Raw genomic sequence first — 20,294 nt, forward strand, 5'->3', positions numbered from 1 at the left:
GAGTGTGCATCAGAAAGAAGGTATTCGATAAAAGGGAAGTGCACCTATGGAAGAATCATGAGACTGACCTGCATCCACCAACTACAACACGGGAATAAATAATCTCTTCTTTCAGCTGGAATGAGCCCCTGTTTAGGATTTTAAGTGCTGCTACCTCCTCCTCCCAGGACTTTGGCATCTTTTCTGCAATTCCTTATGACATATTTGGGTCTTTTATCATTCCAGACCATCCTAGAGAGAGCATATTTCACTTGGCATTTTTCATTTTGCATTACATTTCTCAGAACTGGAAATTTCATGTTGGTGTAATCCTCCTAATTCTCTGGAGGATCATGTGTATTAACAGAACAACCCTGGGTAAATGGGAGTATAAAAATATTTTTTCTGATATTTGGCTTCTGATTTGGGTGTGTCTTTAAATATTAAATATAGTCTATCTGACTAAAAGTTTTGCTCTGGTTCAGTTGTTATGTTTGTACTCTCTGGACTAATGAATTCAAATCTCTAGTGAGGAAACTCTCTACCAATATAAGTCGGGGCACTTTCAATGCCATTTTGAGGGACTGAGAGCTTACATGATTGCTTAGGGTCACCCAGCCACAGTGTTTGTCAGAGGTGAACTGGAATCCAAGTTTGCCTAGGTTGCAGACAAGTTCTCTATCCATTCTGCCTAGGGAAGTGCCTTTCTCTCCCTTGGAGCGAATAGAGAGTAGACCTGTGATTTCATGAGCGTAGGGCGCTCTCTACCAAAGCAGGATGGTATTTTCTCTACAATTTAAAGTCTTAGAGCTTTTCCTATGATACTGACAGGTTAAAAAACGTATCACAAATGGGACTGGAAGCCATGTCTTCCTGCCTTCTAGGTCATCTGCTATGCTATATCATTTCCTCTCTCTTATTAATCAATAAGGATCATTAACTCCACAAGAATAGCAAACCTGGTTATGAAATCCCTAGTTTCCCAGAGGATATGTGGTTCTCCTTTTACAGAGTCTCATAGCAGGGCAAGAAGAGTTCTTAAGTCAGTTAGTCTAATCCTTCATTTTACTGATGAGGAAACTAAGGTCTACACAGGAGATGTGAATTGGCCAAGGTCGCATAACTAGATAGTGGAAGAACCAGGATTAGAACCCATATATTTTGATACCCTATTCAATAGACTTTTATTTAATCCTGCTGCCTCTATTTAATTTCATTCCTGATAGTTTTAGACATTTCCTATCATTTAGGGTAGAAATAGGTGAAGCACAAGCCCTTTCTGGGCAAGGCATTATTTCATTTTGTCTTTATATCCCCCTCACTTGGCTCAATGCCTATCATATAGTAGATCCTTAATAAATGTTTCCTTCCTTGCTCCCTCCCTCTCTTCCTTTGTTCCTCCTTGTTTCTGCCTCTCTTTCCCTCCTTCCCTCCCTTCCTTCTGTCTTTCTTTCTCTTCATCTCTTACATCCTTCCTTCCATCTGTTCTCCCTCCCTCCTCTCCTTGTTTCTCTCCTTACTTCTCTCCTTCATTTTCTCCATCCTTCCTTTGTGTTTGAGAGGGGATTGGTAATCAAAGAGAATTTAACAGCATTTAGTTTCTGCCTCCCAACAAACTGAGGCAAAGAAAAAGGAAGTGGCTTGCCTGTGGTCACACAGGTAATTAATAATGATCATTAACATTTAAATAGAGCTTTAAGGTTTATAAAACTCTTTAAAAATATTATCTCATTTGGTTACAACAACCCAGGAGGCAGATGCAAATTTCCCCCATTTTACAGATGGGAAAACTGAGGAAGACATGGGTTAAATGATTTGCCCAAAGTCATATAGCTAGTTTAGTATCTGAGGCTGAATTTGAACTTGTCTTCTTAGTTCTAACTCTACCATTCTTATCACCACACTACCACAGACTGCCTCAAAGGTAGATTCCATTATTATCTCTAATTTATACATAAAAACATGAGGGTATATGACTTGTCCAAAGTTACACAGCTAGTAAGTATCCAAGACCAGATTTAAGTTCATGTCTCCCTGACTCTGGAGTCTGGCATCCTAGCTTCTATACCACCTCTACTTGGTCTGACCCAGTCAGTGGTGTGGGTGAATCAGAGAAAGGAGAAGGAAGAAAGAGACAATGAGGAAGCTTGAATGACTGAAGAATATAATTGAAGTGCCTTAATAACCTGACTTAATTTCCTTCTTAGGTTGCCTTAGAAATGCTCTTTACTGGGGAACCCATCACAGCCCAGGAAGCATTGCTTCATGGGCTGCTCAGCAAAGTGGTACCAGAAGAGAAGCTGGAGGAGGAGACCATGAGAATAGCCAAAAAGATCTGTACATTGAGCCGGTCTGTGGTGGCAATGGGTAAAGCCACCTTCTACAAGCAGCTGTCTCAGGACATCAAGACAGCCTACTATCTCACCTCTCAAGCCATGGTGGACAATTTGGCCAGTCAGGATGGGCAGGAGGGAATCTCAGCCTTCATCCAGAAGCGCAAGCCTGTATGGTCAAACTCGTAGGCTAGAGCCACTGGGGGCATCTGGAAGAAAGGAAAGCAGTCTGGCAAAGCCAAAACTTCCATGATTACATAATGATGCTTTCAGAGGGAAAAAGAAAATCTTATCTACAATGTCTTGTATGTGAACTTTTGGGTTTGATTTGACAGTGGAGGCTTTAGAGGCTCCACTGTGGACTTCCTTCCCCTTCTTCCCAACCCCAGATCTGCCTCTGTTCCCCAAGCACAATGACGCATTGTCCTATGAGACAGAGGACAGTGTTGAAAAAGTTGAAATTTCAAAGTTGGAATTGGTGTGACTGCAATTTATTTCATTTTAAAGATTTTAATTTCATGGGATCTGACATATGGATGAATAATAAAAATGAAACATTATTTGGAAGAGCAAAATATGATAAAAAGTTATTGAATACCTACTAGTTCTTCTACAAAGTGGGGAATTTAACTTCACTCAAAGGAATTTGGATGAGCAAAGAAAGGCACTAATCTAAGGAAAGGGTGCAAAGAAATTTAAAAAAATGAAAGATTCATGATCTTCTTGTAGTTCTATAAAGTTGAGTTGACTGGAGTTGTCTTGGATATGAAATAAAATGAAACAGATTGATGATGTTCCTGAGATAAAATGCCAGTGGTGCTGGAAATCTCTACACTGAAAATTTCTATCATTCCCCTGAGATGTTTGAACTTTGATCTCTCACTCTTCTCCCGGTACATCTCCCCCAGGTTTCAGGTTTAAAATGCAACAGGCACTCATGAGCTTTAAAATCTAATTTAATAAAAAATAAATAAAATCCAATTTAAAGAATTATTTTACTAATAAACATATTAAAAGAACAATAAAAAAAGAATAAAAAATGTTTCCTTCTTGGAATCAGCACAGCAAAAGGTCAGAAAAGATGCCCCCAGTATACAAAGAGTTAGGGGTAGAGTTTCTGACAAATTCCCCAGGCTAAGCTTTTTATCCTTCAAAGGGCAGAAATACCCCTTTTCCCTTTTTAAAGAGCCTGCCTTGTTCACCTGGAGTCACTTGCCTCGAAGGATGTACAATATTAGACAGGGCTATCCAAAGAAAGGGGCAGCTAGCTAGCTAGAGTACTAGTCTTAAAATCAGGAAAACCTGACTTCAAATCCAGCCTCAGGTTACCTACTAGATGTGTGACCCTGGGCATGTCACTTAACCTTGTTTGTATCAGTTTCCTCATCTGCAAATTGAACTGGAGAAAGAAATGGCAAACCACTCTAGTGTCTGCCAAGAAAACCCTCCAGTGGAATCATAAAGAGTCAGAAACAACTGAACAGCTACAGAAAAATAGGAAGATAGAAGGTGGTTGTGGAGTAAATGAGAGAAGATATGGAGCAAGGGAGATAAGGCTGGGGATATGAAAGCAACCCTGTCCCTATCACCCCTTTCTAGTCTCCAGCACTAAACCTGCAGAGCTCCTACCACCAATGGATTAATGATGAAAAAAAGGTTTCTTGTTGCTTATGTAGAATTCCCTTTAAATAAGTAATACCTTTTAAAGAAGTTTAAAAAAGCTCCCAGTTCACAATTTTATTTTGTGCCTCTTTTTTTTTTTCCAAATAATTTCTTCCTATAGAGGAAATAGCTGGGGGGGGGGGGGTGGGGGAGAAGTAATAAAGTGAAGGTTTTTTCCTGATTCCTCCAGCAAAGTGAGTAAATGGATCTGTGTAAAAGCCTAGATTGATAGAATCCATAGTTCCCAGAAGTCATTGCTCCACTTCAGTGGCATCAAGCCCAAAGGTTTTTAAAAGCATTTTATCTTTATTTTTGGTGTCATATCTGAGAGTATCAAAGTACCTTAGATAGAGCCATTGAGGCGCAGGAAAGCCTTGGAGTTATTGGAAAGAAAATAAAAGGTCAAATGTGTTTACTGTTGAGCATCTTCTGTCTAAACTAAGAATGATGTTTGGAATTTAATCTCAAATCCGCAGGTGAATGAAATGATTTTCTCTTTTTTATTCTGACCATTTGATAATTGTATCTTTAAGACAGTCTCTGTCTTGGGGGACAAGTTGGTGGGTCTCATTCTTTTCAAGATATTTTATTTTTCCAGGTATAGGTAATAACAATTTTCAATTTCATTTTCCAAAATTATAAGATCCAAATTGCCAAAAATAGCAAGTAATTTGGTCTGGATTAAACAAGTAATACCATGCAATTCTGTTGGTCTTTTAACATGCAGTTGATCTAGAATTCTTTAATTATACCCGAAAGGGCTTCACTCATATCATATTGGCTCAGTTTTTGACCCTTATGGTCTAAAGCTTTCCTAAAGTCTTAAAAGGGCACCATCTGCCACAGTAAGACCTCCCTTTACTCAACCCAAATCCTTCACATTAAGTTGAAAATCACCCATAATAGTGACCTCCATTATTTAATATGTATTTTTATGTGAATATACCTATGTACTTTATGACTTTTCTTAGGTTTATTACAGATGCCATCATTACCACTCTTGTACTTTGGGTCCATTATTGACAACTAAATAGCATTAATGAAACAAAGAGAAGCCCTGATCTGACATGGGCATGACTTGTTACAAGCAAGAAAACTGATTTGTGGGATGCAGGTAGGTGGCCCAGTGGATTGAGATCCAGGCCTCATGGTCCTGGATTCAAATCTAACCTTACATTCTTCCTAGCTGTATGACCCTGGGCAAGTCACTAAATCCCAATTGCCTAGCTCTTACTGCTTTTCTGCCTTAAAATCAACATATAGAATTGATTCCAAGATGGAAAGTAGGCTAAAGGGGTTTAAAAAAAAAAGATTGATGTGGGAGCTAATATTTGGAATAAAACAATGCAATGATTTCTCAGAGTGAAATGAGTATGATTGGGTAAACTACTGTGAGATTTTTGTGTTGCTTGGGAAAATGGCATGGATTTAGTGGGTAATTAAATTTTTTGTTTTACATATTTTTCCGCCTTTATTTTTTTCAACTGGCAGTCAGGTTTACCTTAATTCAAGTGTGTTGAGCTTGTGTAAAAAAAGTCCTACTGTAGATGAAAAATGCCTATTGTCTACACCAATGGTTTCCAAAGTTGGGGATGGGACTGGATAGGTATAAGGTAGTCATGACATAAGGCTAAGCAGTGGGACTAACCAATCAAAGGGTTTGAAGATGGGTTATATCCTTGATCTCTGGCTAGTACAATAGCTAGCTAGACTGTTGGACTTGGAAGTAGAAAGATCTGAGTTCAAATGCCCATTTTGAACTATAAAGACACTGGTCAAGTCACTTAAACTCTCAACCTTAATTTTCTTATATGTATGAGAGAGTCCGATTTTGTGGTCTCTGAAATCCTTTCCAACTCTCAAGTCTTGTGACCTTGACATCCCATGGTACTTGTCACTTGTGGGGCTTGTCTCCAATACAAGCATACTGTCCCCTGGACAAGCCACTTAGCCTCTGAATGTCTGACAAAAACGACCCACTGGAAAAGAGAATGGCAAACTACTCCATTATCCTCCAAGAAAACCCCATGGACAACTACAGTCCATGGAGTCACAAAGACTCAGACACAACCAAATAACAATATATAAGGCAAGAGAATATCTTCAAAGTGTTTTCAAGCAAGTTGGAGAAACAAACCAAAAATATGTGCCATATTATATTAATAATAGCTAGCATTTAAATAATGCTTCAAGATGTACAAAGCATTTTACATATATTATGACTTAATTTGATTTCCATGCCTCTTTTTCCATATGGGCAATTTTGTCTTTTAAGCTGTTAATTTCTTTTTTATATTACTTTCATTTCTTTTTCCTACTTTTCTTCCCATTTTCTTCTATCTTTCTTACTTGGTTCTTGAACTCCTTTTTGAGTTCCCCCAGAGCTTGTGACCAATTTCCATTTTGGGGAGGGGGAGAGAGGTTGGTTGTGTTTACTTGTTTCTCACTCTCTACTGTTGCTTCTGTATTTTGTTCCTTTTTCCTCATAGAAATTTTCCAGGGTAAAGAGCTTTTTTTGCTGCTGCTTATTCCTTTTGCTGCTAGAGGCTTGAGATTCCTGCATGTTGGTGGTCATTGCTTTCTTAGCTTCTGTGTCACAGGACTTCGTCTTGGTATTATCTTTCCTTCCCTGTCAGAAGCCTGAGTGAGGACAGGTACATCTGTGATGCTCTTTGTATAGCTTGTGCTTTAAAGTGTTTTGTCCTGAAGCTATCTTCCTCAGCTTCTGCTGTCTCAGCTGTGGCCAGCCATGCCAGTGCCCAAGCTCTGTGCTCTTCAGCCTTGAGTAAGCCCCTTTACTCGTCTGGTTTTCATTCTGTCCTTTTGAAACACTTTGTAATGATCGGTTGGAAGGAGATTTAGAAGGCTCTTGCTACTATGCCACCATCTTGGCTCTGCCTCTACATTTACTATCTCATTTGATAATAAATAATACAAGATGTAAGTCACAATTCCAGGCAACAATAGGAGAGTTGTCCTACAGCAATTTATAATTATCAAGTAAATAACAATAAACTAGGACAAGAGTTTAAAGCTCAAAGGAGAGAGAGACTAGTTTTTAAAATCATTTCATTAGTTTGAATTTATAAATATTACTGATATAACCCTTGTTTTCCTTCATTAGAAATTACTAATTAGCTTCAAAACTTATAGTTCATTGACAAATGAGAACATGAGGTGGGTATTGTTCAGTCATTTCAATTGTGTCCGACTCTTCCTGATCAGTTTTGGGTTTTCTTGGCAGAGATACTAGAGTGGTTTGCTATTTCCTTCTCCAGCCCATTTTTACAGATGAAGAACTGAGGCAGAGTTAAGTGACTTGCCTAGGGTCACATAATTAGTAAATGTCTGATGTGGATAAACAGGTATTTATTCCACATTGGACCTTTCCCCATCCTGGTTTCAGTATATCAGGGGGTCAGAATAAGAAATTAAATGAGAATTTGGAGGAAGTTTTGTAGAAATCACAGAAGCTACACAGAGGCCAGCAGATGATACAGAAGAAGTTTAGAAACTATATAGCCTATCACCAAATTGTTATCCCAAACTTTACAATAAGGTACTATAAACACTTCATAAAAGAAAAAGGGCAAGTTCAGATTTCTCTAGTACAAAGGGAGGGCCAAAAAATGTTATGTGTATTTTCTAGATCATGGGATGCCACACTTCTAAGCCCCCTAATGTGGAAGGGATACTGTATGCTAAGGCATTTGACAAATCATTTTTTAAAAGATAGAGCCTGTCAGTTATTGAATACTTTAAAAACAACAACAACAATCTTATCTTCTTTCTCAGTATCCATTCTTAGGCAGAAGAGTGTTAAGAGCTAAGCAACTGGAATTAAATGACTTGCCCAGGGTCACACAGCTAGAAAGTATATGAGGTCACATTTGAACCCAGGGCCCCTTAATTCCAGGCCTGGCACTCTATCCACTAGTTGCCCCTCAGTTATAGAATTCTGACTCGGAAACCTTTGACACAAGCCCAGGTTGAAATAATGCCCAGACAGGCTCTACTATCAGGGCTATCCACATTCCCTATTGTCTTTGTGAGCTCATTGTGACATAAGCCCTTCATGCTAGCTCCTGCTTCCCTTTCCAGACAGTTTATGTTACCCCCTTCAGTTCAGACTACATTCTAAGCAAAGCTCCATGTCTTTGCACAGGTTGTTTTTTAGATTCCTTGAGGGCTCAATTCATGTGCCACTTCCTGGGAAGGTAAAAGGGGGCCCCAAGAGTTTTCCCAATCCCCTTCCTCATTATTACTCTCTCTTTCCTCAGATTATATTGCATTTTTATTTATCTGCTTAAGTCTTATACCCTTCTACAGAGCATAAGTTCCTTGAAGATGGGGACCATTTTTTGTTTCATCTTTATATCCCCAGCAACTAGCATAATTTTTTAAAAATTATTTTCATTCATTGATTTGATTCAATGATTTCATTCAAAGATTTCATTGTTTGAAAGGAATTTCCATCAAGGAAACTCCCTCTCCCAATGAGCATGTGCTCTGCAATTTGCAGTCTTCTAGAATACCTGGAGCACTCACAGGTTAAGGGACTGACTCAAAATCACAAAGCCAGTATGGGTTAGAGGTGGGACTTGAATGTAGGGCTTGCACATAATAAGTACTCAAAAAATGCTTGGTGAACAAATAAATGAATCCTTTTCTGTCCAGTTGTCCTAGAATTTCTGAAAGTTCTCCATCACTTATGGGAAGAACATGGCAGGTGTATTGTCATTAAATTCTCCTAGGGCAGTCTGAAAGAAGGAATTTATGAGCTACTGTATCTCCAGCCTGTCCCTTTCTTGACATTTATTGGCTTTTTGATGAATGCTAGAGCAATTTTTCTGTCAACAAGTTCTCATTAGAAGTCGGTGATGTTCTCTCAGACCATTATTTTGTTCAGTATCACATTTGGTCACCGTGAATAGGAGAGAGTCTACATAGAGACAATCCATCTCTGTGGCTGCATAAAGATTCAATAATCTTGCTTAAATACTCCCCCTTACATGCTGACAGCTGCCTTGGAGCACTAACATAGAAAAATGGCCGTATTTTAATGAATAGATCATCTTTCTCCATCTCATCTCTGTCATCCCTTTACAAATAGATTTGAGGTTTAATTCTTTTTTTCTTTTTCTTTTTTTTAAACCAGTTATAGAGAATTTGGTGAAGTAATCACTAGGGATTGCTTTTTAAGGATGGGTTATCTATAAAAAATGGCAAGTCTGACATGAAGAAAACTGGAGATGACAAGATAGAAATGAAGGTAAAAGGTCTCTGGAATGGAATATTTACTTCCTACTCTAAAGCTACCATCTTGAAGCAGTTATGACCAAAAAGGACACAGAGAGGAAACTTATTAAGATTTTCCTACCTTTAAGGCCTTTAAGATTAAAATCAAAGTTGGGATTTTTCTCCTACTGGTCCATCCTGAAAGATAAAAATCAAGGACTTAAAAGGAGACATACATTGAAAGGGAGAGGGCCAAGATTTAAATAAATGGGCCATAAGTTTGTTTGTTTTTTTAAACTCTTACCTTTTGTCTTAGTATCAATACTGTATATTGGTTCCAAGGCAGAAGAGAGGTAAGGGCCAGGCAATGGGGGTTAAGTGACTTACCAGGGTCACCCAGCTAGGGAGTGTCTGAAGTCTTATTTCAATCCAGGACCTCTGGTTTCTAAGCCTGGCTCTGTCCTCTGAGCCAGCTACTTGCCCTTTCCCTTCCCCATAAGTTTTAAAACACTTTAAGAATCTATTAATGGAGTTATTCTTTGCTGGGTCAAAGTTTATTGCCAAGTCAATTTACACATAAATATAGCTCTTTTCCTGTGATACATACTTATGAAGATTCTCAAAGGATAAACTGAGGGTCAGTAGAAAAATGTTCAAAATGAAAAGCAATATATGTGGTGGTGGAATACTATTGAGCTATAAGAAATGAAGAGGAGGAGGATTTCAGAAAAAGCTGGAGAGACCTACATGAACTGATGCAAAGTGAAATAAACAGAACCCAGAGAACATTGTACAGTAATGACAATTTTGAATGATAATTGATGGGGGGGTGAAGCAGTTATGAAGATGAAGATATATGTGTGTGTGTGTGTGTGTGTGTGTGTGTTTTCCCTGTGTCCTTCTCCCAGCTAATAAGAGCTTACAAACCTATAGGGGGAGTACCCGCGATATCTCCATGGCTGACAGGTGACATTAAGTAAAACAAGGGAAGGGAAATCACACATGAACACTGAGGACCTTTGCTTTATAATTGGGGGAAATTCCCTATACCCTTAGCATGCTCCCTTCTCTTTCTGTGCCCTAAAATTCACCTTTTAACATGTAAACTCTCAAAACATCTTTCCTTGAAAGAAAAAAAATCTTTCCCTTGAAAAGTACACACCTCTTCTCTTCCCAGTTCTTGGGTTTTTAGCTTGGAATGGTCTTGGAACACCCTGGGGAGGAATAATCTGAGGAAGACAGTTCCCTAAGAGGGAAGGAGGCAATCCCCCCAGACTCTCAGTAAATCTAGAAACCTGAAACCCTGCAGTGGCCGTTCCATCATTCTGCTGACCATATTATCCTTGAAAAAACACATTCATACCTTTAGATGAACAATTCTGAGCTGCATTTTTTTTTTTGCCCAGAACCTGCCTTTGCTCTCCCACAACAAACTCAATCTCTCAGAACAATGATCAACTGTGAGAGACCTTGCTACACTTAGCAATATAATGATCCAGGACAATTCTGAAGGACTTATGACAAAGAATGCTATCCATCTCTGGAGAAAGAACTGTTGGAGCTGGAATGCAGATCAAAGCACAATATTTTTCACATTAGTTTATTTATGGATTTATTTTGGAGTTTGGATTTTATATGAGTGTTCTCTTACAACAGTGCCCAATGTATAAGTATATTTTGCATGATAAAATATACATAATCCAGATCAAATTGCTTACCATCTCTAGGAGGGAAGAGGGAAAGGAGTGGGGGAGACAATTTGGGTCTTATAATATTGGAAATTTTATGTTGAAAATTGTTATTACATGTAATTGATAAAAAATATCTTTTTTAAAAATTGAATTTAAAAAATTTTTAAATGCTACCCATCATGTGCTCCCTTTTCTTCTCCTTAATTCTATGACTCAAATTTCTTCAACATTATCCTCCATTGTCTACTCCTTTGCTCCAGTTATGAGGATGAGGTGCTCTTCTTGCAAACAGTAATTTCTCTCTTTATGTTCTTGTTTCTTTCCCCTTATATTCATTTTCTCTCAGAGGCTGCCTTTTTGATCACCCCCTATCTCTTTTTATTCTTCAATCTCTCTTTCTCTAATGGCCCCATCCTTCTATCTATAGATATACGAAGGTCTTAGCAATCTTTTAAAAAACCATCACTTGACTCTTGTGCCCTACTTAAACTTTCTCTGTATCTTTCCTCTCATGTTTAAGCTCCAAGGGAAAGGAAAAAAATTCCATCTACTTCATTTCATATCTTATTCATATCTCAACACCTTTAAATCTGGCTAGTGAACCTACCACTAGACTGAAATTGAGGACTTCATGTATACAAATGACCCCCTAATTGCTAAATCCAATGACCTTTTCTCACTGTTTGTCTTTCTCAACCTTTGTGTAGCTTTTGGTATTTAACCTCATCCTGGATGTTTTGTCCTAGATGGATTTCCCAGAACCACTTTCCCAATTTGCCCAATTCCCTTGATGAGATTGGTCCAGCTTTACTTCTTATCCTTGATTGGTTATGCTGTAAATTTATTCCCAGTTGGACCATTCTTAATGCTGGAAACTGACTCTTGCAATATTTGTGATTTCTTCACTGACTCATTTTGTTTGAAACTGTAGTTAAATAGTCTGCATTCCTAATCACTCTCATTGCATCTCTATACCTTAGAGAATCTATCCTAAATTCCTGCTAGGCAGTTTCCAAATTGGTAAATGCTATGCTGACAGCTGTGGAACCACACAGTCCAGAGTCTGGAATCCTGGAATGAGGAGTGTGAGTCAGGATTGGCGTTTCATTCATCCATTCTTGCTTATTCTTCTTATTGGATCCTTCACTTAATAAATAGCTTAATTTGATCTCTAGTGGTGAGTGCAATGGTATCTTCCTTGGCTCAGATTCTGATATCTGAGAAACTGGACCAGAATGACACCATCATCAAACAAAATCCTCCAATTACTTTATGTAATGGCATGAAAACAATTCTCATTTCTTTATTATGATAGAGGAACATTCCGATTGATAGGTTCACATATCTATTTGAATATTTAAGCAAACCGTGAATTGGTTCTATTTCTATAGAGTACAATGAAAAACCTATGGTAATCACCAGCAAATGAAAAGTGAGGCAGATAAGTGGCTCAATGGATAGAGCACCAGAAATAGAGATGGGGGGATTTGAGGTCAAATATGACCTCAGATTTTTCCTAGCTGTCCCTGGACACTTAACCCTCATTACCTAGTCCTTACTACTCTTCTGCCTTGGAACCAATAATTAGTATCAGTTCTAAGACAGGAAGGAAGAAAAAAGAAAGAGAAAGGAATGAGAGAAAGAAAAAGAGAGTGTGAGAGAAAAACAGAAAGAAAAAGAACAAAGACAGAGAAAGAGAACAAAAGAGAGAAAAAACAGAAAGAAAGAAAAAGAAAGAAGAGAGAAAGGAAGGAAGAATAAGAAAGGAATGAGAGAAAGAAAAAGTGAGAGAGAACAAAAGAGAAAAAAAAGAAAGAAGAAAGAAAAGAAGGAAGGAAAGAAGGAAAGAATAAAAAAGAGGAATGAGAGAGAAAGAAAAAGAATGAGAAAGAGAAAAACAGAAAAAGAAAGAAAGAAACAAAGAATCAAAGAAAGAAAGTGTTCTTACTATGCTAGGAATTTTATTTTTGATCCAGAACTAAGATTTCCCTAGGCAAGCATTCCCAGTGCAAAACTTCTCTCCACTGATGTTGACCAGGATGTAACTTGTATCAACAATAAGCATTAGTTATATGCCTTCTGTGTGCCAGGCACTATTATAAATGCTAGGTCTACAAAGGCAAAAATGAAATCATTCCTGACACATTCAAGTATCAGATAACCTGGCACATTCAAGTATCTAAAAGTTATATACATGTGGAAATAAACATACACATGGTTGTGTCTATACATGTTAATATGTGTGTAGATTTACACATAGATGGTTTGAAGGAAGGGTACCAGCTTCTAAAAAGATTAGGAAATATCTCATGTAAGTGAGGCTTGAGCCGAGAAAGAAGTGAAGGACTGACTTGTCTTGAAATTTGGATGACTCAGTTTCCCTCTGCCTTTTGAGAAACCTCAGTGCCAAACACCCCTGTTTTGGGGTAGAACTATGCACTTTAGAGCTGGCTCTGGGTGGCAGGAGTATGAACCTATCCCTATTCCCCATTAAAGAGTGTTTTTTCTGACTACTTTGGCAGTTCTGTGTTATTTCTAAGTCAATAGATTCTAAGAGGTAGAGCTAAGGAGGGAAGGAAGATATTTCAAGCATGAGAGCAGCCCAGTCCAAAGACATGGGGACCAAAGAGGGAAGAGTGTGCTTATGGAAAATAGCAAGGAGGCCAGTGTGGACTATCAAGTGAAAAAGGGAAGCCTATCTAATGAGACTGGGAAAGAAGTTTGAAAGCAGATTGTTGATGGGCTTAGAAAGCCAAACAGATGAGTTTATCTTTTATTCTAGCAGCAATAAGGGGCCCCTTGAGGTTACTGAGGAGGGGAACAATATGGTTAGATAGCACATGAAAAATTGCTCTGGCAGCTCTATGGAGGAGGGACTGTAGTGAGGAGAGAACACTTGGTACATCATGGAGACAGGATAGAACTCTATAGCAGTAGTCCAGGTAAGAGGTGATGAGAGCCTGAACTAACATGGTGGCCATATGAATAGTTATAGAGTCTAATGGGAGGGAAGTTGGGGAGGAAGGAAAGACAAGAAATGGCAACTGGTTGAATATGTGGGGGGAAGGGGAGAGGGAAGTCAAGCATAAATCTGAGATTGGGAACTTTGGAAACTGGAAGGACAGTGCTGCCTTTGACAGAAATAGGGGAAGTCCAAAGAAGTGTAGGTTTGGGAGAAATGAATAAGTTTTGTTTGGGACATGTTCAGTTTGAGATGCCTATGGGACACACAATGCTGAAGAGGCATTGTGTGATGAAAGACTGGAGATTTGGGGGAAGATGGATATGGTGTTGGGTTTTTTTTTTTTTTTGCTTTTGTTGCTCCATGATGTAACTCATTTATCATCATAATTATTGTCATGAGTGGTTAAGTGAGTTGCTCCACGACTGTCTCAGTATTGTAATTGCTCAGTTGTGCCTGACTCTTCATGACCCTGTGGACCATATCACCCCAATGCTGCTGTCAACCCAAAATCTGGACATCTCAAGTTTACCCCTGCCCTTTGAGAAACCCTAGTACCAGGGGTGAACTGTAGACCTTAGAATGTTTGGGGACCCTAGTTTGGATGGTGTTAATGGAAATAGTCAAATGTTGAGTGCCTTTGTTTTTTAGAAGCTTCTCCCATTGTATTAAAGTCCTCTCTCTAGAAGTCGGTTCTTCTGTGGGAAAAGAAACACAGAAGAAAAACAACTGTTTGATCGCATGGGTTGATAGGACTATGACTGGGAAATTGGACTCTAAATGATCCCCCAAGTGCAAATATCAATAATATGGAAATGGGTCTTGATCAATGACACATGTAAAACCCAGTGGAATTGCCCATTGGCTATGGGAAGAGGGTGGGGGGAGGGGATAAAAAGAACATGAGTCTTGTAACTATGGAAAAATATTCTAAATCATCTAATTAAATAAAATTTAAAAAAAAATTTTAAATTCTTAAAAAAAAGAAGCCCGGTTCTTAGTTTGACCCTTTCCTTTGTATTTGTTATAGCTGACGCTCCCTGATACCCCAGCTGCTGGCTGCAGCCTCTTTGCAGCCTGCTTGCCATCTGTCTACGTGTGATTGCTGTACCAAGTTCTCCGAGGGTATAAAAGACACCCAAGTTCTGTCACTCTTCGGAGGATAATCTCAGAGATACTGGTGGCGGCCGAATAGTGGACAGGATCTCTGTCCTGATTAAAGACTTGGTTTTTCTGACTATTTTAATAGTTCTGTGTTTTTTCCAAGTCCATGGGGTTTTCTTGGCAAAGATACTGGAGCGGTTTGCCATTTCCTTCTCCAGTGGAGTAAGGCAGAGGTTGAGTGACCCAGGGTCACACAGCTAGTAAGTGAAAGCAAATTTAAATTTGATCCCAAGCCTCGTTCTCTATGCAGAGCCATCTAGCTGTGTCAGTAGCAGGACTTCACTCTAGAACTCCCTGAATCCAAAGTTGGCCACTCTGTCCGTTACTCCCTATCACCTCTCAGGCTAAGAAACTGATTCAAAACTGACGTCTAGGCACTAACATATGGCCCACAAGTCCCTAATCCCCGGGGATGCTAAATGAGAATCGCCTAATGATTGCTGCATTTCCGGTTCCTTTCTTGCTTCCTCACCGAAGGAATTATCAAAGGAGGTAATGAAAAAATATTCCAGCAGAGGGCACTGGTTGTTCACATTTCAAAGACTCCAGCTAGCAGCTCCAAATACTCTGGATCGCCAATCGCCTTTTTAACTCCAGAGAATACTGGAGCTTCATCTCCCACCCCCCTACCCCCACCCCCCACCCCCGATCTTCCGAGTTAACTAGCAAAAGTCACAACAAGGGTGAGGGCACTTAAAGTCACCGGAGAGAAGTGAGGCCATGATGGAGCTTTTTCTAATAGGTGAACTCCCAGGCGTGTCCTAAAAAGATCTCTCTGTTACAGGTTTAGTTAGCTCATTTCGGTAGAGCACGGTGCTAATGAGGAGAATTCTTTTAATCCTAATACAAGCCAGTTGGTCTTGAATAGAGAATAGTTTAATATTCTATTAATTGATTTTTTTTAATTCTTATGTTCTCTATTTATTTGTTTGCTTGTTTATTTAGTTATTGGAAATTTTTATTTAATTAGTTAATTTTTACTGTTCTCATTTAGAATCAACACTAAGAAAGACTTCCAAGGCTGAAGAGTGGTAAAGGCTAGGCAATTAGGATTAAGTCACTTGCCCAGGGTCACCCAGCTAGGAAGTGTCTGTAGTCAAATTTGAACCCAGGACCTCATGTCTCCAAGCCTGAGTTTCTATCCACTGAGACTTAGCTTTTAAAAAAAAATTATTTGTTACATATTATGTTATATATTATTTATATAAAATTATAACATATTTATAATATGATTGTATATTAATTCCATTAATGTTTTATTTATTTTTGAATTAAAATTTTTTTAACATTCAAGCATTTTTTCTCCTCTCCAAATCACTCCCAACTCCCTGAAAAACAAAACTTATAACAAATACATGTAGTCAAGTTAAACCAATCCCCATATTGACCATATGCAAAGATGGGCATTTCATTCTGCATATCAAGTCAATTACCTTTCTTTCAGTAGGTGGATATTCTAGCCATTTTAGAAATAAATCAGAGGGGCAGCTAGGTGAATAGAGAGTCAGACCTGGAGTCTGGAGGAACCTGGGTTCAAATAAAAAATTTTATTTAATTAATTAATTTAGAAGATTTTCCCATGGTTACATGATTCCTGTTCTTTCCCTCCCCCCTCCCCCTCATAGCCAATGAGCAATTCCACTGGGTTTTACATGTGTCTTGATCAACTTCCATGTTGTTGATGTTTGCACTAGGGCGATCATTTAGAGTCTACATCCTTAGCCATATCCCCATCAACCCATGTGATCAAACAGTTGTTTTTCTTCTTTCTGCTCCCACAGTTCTTCCCCTGGATGTGGATAGTGTTCTTTCTCATAAGTCCCTCAGAATTGTCCTGGGTCATTGCATTGCTGCTAGTAGAGAAGTCCATTACATTTGATTGTACCACAGTGTGTCAGTCTCTGTGTACAACAATGTTCTCCTGGTTCTGTTCCTTTCACTCTACATCAATCCCTGGAGGTCGTTCCAGTTCACGTGGAATTCCTCCATTTCATCATTCCTTATAGCACAATAGTACTCCATCACCAACAGATACTACAATTTGTTCAGCCATTCCCCAATCAAAGGGCATCCCCTCATTTTTCTATATAAATCTGGTTTTGGACACTTCCTAGTTGGATAACCCTGGGCTAATCACTTAACCCCGATTGCCTACCTTTACCTCTCTTCTGCCTTAGGATCAAAACTTAGTATTTTTTTCTAAGACAGAAGCTAGGGGCTTAAAAAAAGTCAAATAAATAAATCAGTGTCCTTGGTCATGGTAAATATGATGACGAGGCCATCAGCTCTAGCAGAGGGGAAAAAAATCCATAGCCCAAGTTCTACTGGTGCCATCTTTTTCTCTGAAGGTCTGCCTTCATTAAACAATTGAACAAAGATAGAGACGGGGATTGAGACTGTGCCTGTGATTTCACTGGTGGAGAGAACTCCCAAGTGAGGAAACTCTTTTGGCAGGTTGCTACCTTCTCTGTAGCTTATAGATTTAGAGCTTCCCATTGAGGTTAAGTGATGACTGAGAGTCCTACTGGCTGTCAGAGGTGCAACTTGAACTCAGGTTCAAGAAACAATTAAATAGTAATCATACTTCTGACTTATTAGAATTATTATTAGAATATTAGAATCAATTTAGAATGAACATTTCCCTCCATGCAAATTTCTTCAGATCTCTGATATCCCCAGTAGAAGCACATGAGCACAGATGGAATGGCTTGTCCATACCTTATCCTCTTGCGTGTTTCTTTTCTGTCTCCTTCTGTAAATTCTCTAGAAAGGCTACACCTAATATGCTGGAGGCATTCCTCAGGGAATTTGAACAATCTGGGCTTTCCAGAGCAGCACACAGGCTGTCCATCTGTTATCCTTTTCTCCTGCCAAATGGCCAGCCTCCTCCCTTCCCAATCATAAGGCTTCCTGGATGATGTCCTTTCACGTCACTTCTTAAGCGTGTATCTCTCCTAGAAGAGGAAGAAGTAGGAGGTGCGGCTGGAAACTCATGGCTTGGGTGATAATGGAATCTAAAGAATGACCTCACCTTGCCTAACAATTTGTTATCACTCATCTGCACCTGTTTACTTCTAGGCTGTGTTTGTGATAGAAAAACTCTTTCTAGTGAAGCAGATAAGTGGGTTTCTGGGAAAAGAACTTGAAAGAAAAGCTTAGAATTCAGGATTCAGTGGGCTCTCTAGTTAGAAAGGTTTCATGTCAAGGAGGAAAAATTAAGGGGGCAGCAAGGTAGTGAAGTAGAGAGAGCCAGGTTCAGAGATGGGAGGTCCTGGGTTCAAATCTGGCCTCAGATATTTCCTAGCCGTGTGAGCCTGGACAAGTCACTTAACCCCAATTTCCTTGCCCTTACTGTTCTTCTGCCTTGGAACCAATGCACAGTATTGATTCTAAGATGGAAAGTAAGGGTTTAAATTATTTTTTAAAAGAAAGAAATTAAGTTCTTTTCCAGTGTGGAATAGTGGAACATGTAAAAACCAGACAATCCTAGCTTTGGAATTAAAAGACCTGAGTTGAATCTCTGTTCCATTACTTACTGGTGAGCCTGGAGTCAGGAAGACCTGAGTTCAAATCCAGACTCAGACACTTACTAGCTCTGTGATTCTGAGCAACCCACTTAACCTTGTTTGCTTTAGTTTCCTGGATAAGAAAATGGCACATTGCTCCTGTATCTTTACCAAGAAAACTCCCAAGAGTCAGACAGAACTAAAACTGCTGAACACCCTTAGATAAATTATAATTTCACTGGGTCTCAGTTTCTTCATCCATAAAATAAAGGGATTTCCAGGGTGTGGTGCAGAAGGAACAACACTAGCTCAAGAGTCAGAGGTCCTGGGTTCAAATTGATGCTTACTACCAAGGCAACTGTGGATAAATTACTTAACTTCCTTGGGCCTCAATTTCTTTATCACTAAAATAAAGGGAGTATATCCTCAGTGTGGCAAATCAGAAGAAAATTGACTCTCCTGTCAGAAGATCTGACTTCAAATTCTACCTCTGGTGCACATTAGCTGTATGACCTTGAGTAAGTCACTTGATTTCCTTGGGTCTTGGTTTGCTTTTGGGAAAGATAGACGGGTTGGACTAGATGGGCTTTGAGGTCCAGGGTCCATTTCTGCTCTTGGGGTATAATCCGATGTCTAGATTATCTCCCAGGTCCCTTCTACCTCCAAAGGTCTATGATGCCAGGAAGGAACCTTGGACTTTGGAATTAGAATACTTGGGTTACAGTTCAGCTTCTGCTACTGTGTGACCTTGAGCAAATTGCTTAATCTTTCATATGCAAAATGAGGATAATAATTCTTGCCTTACCTGCTTCACAGGGTGATAGTGGGGAAAGTGCTTTGTAAACTAAGCTATAATTATTAGACTTAAGTACTCCCACTTCAAGGAGTTGTAAATTCATCCAGAAAGTTCTTCTCATCCCTCTTATTTTCTCCCTCCTACTCAAAGGCTAAAATAGTAAATAAAAATACGAGGGTAAGGAGGGGTAAAGAGGTAGTAAATATTGGGGTAAATTGTTCTCTTGCCCTATTTCCCTCTCATCCCCATCTCAAAGCATCTTTAGAGACAGCGAGGTAGCACAGTGGATAGAGCACCAGGACTGGCCTCACTGTGACCCTGGGCAAGTTGCTTCACCCCAACTGTCCAGTCCTTGCCACTTTTCTGTCCTAGAAGTGATACTAAAGCAGAAGGTAAGAGTTGCTTTGTTCGTTTGTTTTGTTTTGAAAGCACCACGAAATGCCACTTTGCTTGCCCTTTGATTTTCTCACCAGAATGTTTTAGTTCCATTTCTTGATTAGGTTGATAAAAACAAAAGCAAAAAAAAAACCACCCTTTATTATAATAGGCTTGCTCTTGTCTAGGTGGCATCCGTCCCTTCTTAAAAGCAGAATTCATTTTCTGGTCATGAAATCCCAGATTGTTGAAGAGCAATTTACTCCATTCCCCTTTCTTCAGGCAAGAATACACTTAGAAAAGCAGGTTAGCAAGGTAAGAATCAATTCTAATTTTAGAGCCCCCCAAGGCAAACGATTTCACATCTTCCTCTGGTGACACATTCCAGATATTCCCTTTCCTGGCTAAGGGCCATTTGAGTGAACATTGCCTACGATGCCACTTGGCGTCCAGATCCATCTGGCTAAGTCCCTCCATGTAATCGAGAGAGCTATCTATGACTCCAGGAACAACCCAGGTGTCCCGAGAGCCAACTGAAACCCAAACTTTTCCTCAACTGTAAAATAAGGGGGTCAGACCAGATGATTG

The 20,294-nt window shown here is 39.2% G+C and overlaps 1 protein-coding gene across 4 annotated transcripts in view; it reads left to right on the forward strand.

Annotated features, from left to right (window-relative positions):
* ECHDC3 (enoyl-CoA hydratase domain containing 3) overlaps positions 1-20,294 on the forward strand; it is a 107,674-nt gene that overhangs the window by 32,610 nt on the left and 54,770 nt on the right. For 2 of the 4 annotated variants that reach the window (XM_007503952.3, XM_007503950.3), the window contains one exon: positions 2,187-5,434. The exons of 1 other annotated variant lie outside the window; for it this stretch is intronic. In XM_007503952.3, the coding sequence (XP_007504014.1) occupies positions 2,187-2,501 (315 nt within the window). In that variant the 3' untranslated portion in view covers positions 2,502-5,434. Of the gene's footprint in view, positions 1-2,186; positions 5,435-14,895; positions 15,106-20,294 lie in introns of those variants that run through there. One more of the 4 variants, XM_007503953.3, reaches the window with a different exon arrangement.

This window comes from Monodelphis domestica, chromosome 5, assembly GCF_027887165.1.
Source record: "Monodelphis domestica isolate mMonDom1 chromosome 5, mMonDom1.pri, whole genome shotgun sequence".
Taxonomy (NCBI): Eukaryota; Metazoa; Chordata; class Mammalia; order Didelphimorphia; family Didelphidae; genus Monodelphis; species Monodelphis domestica.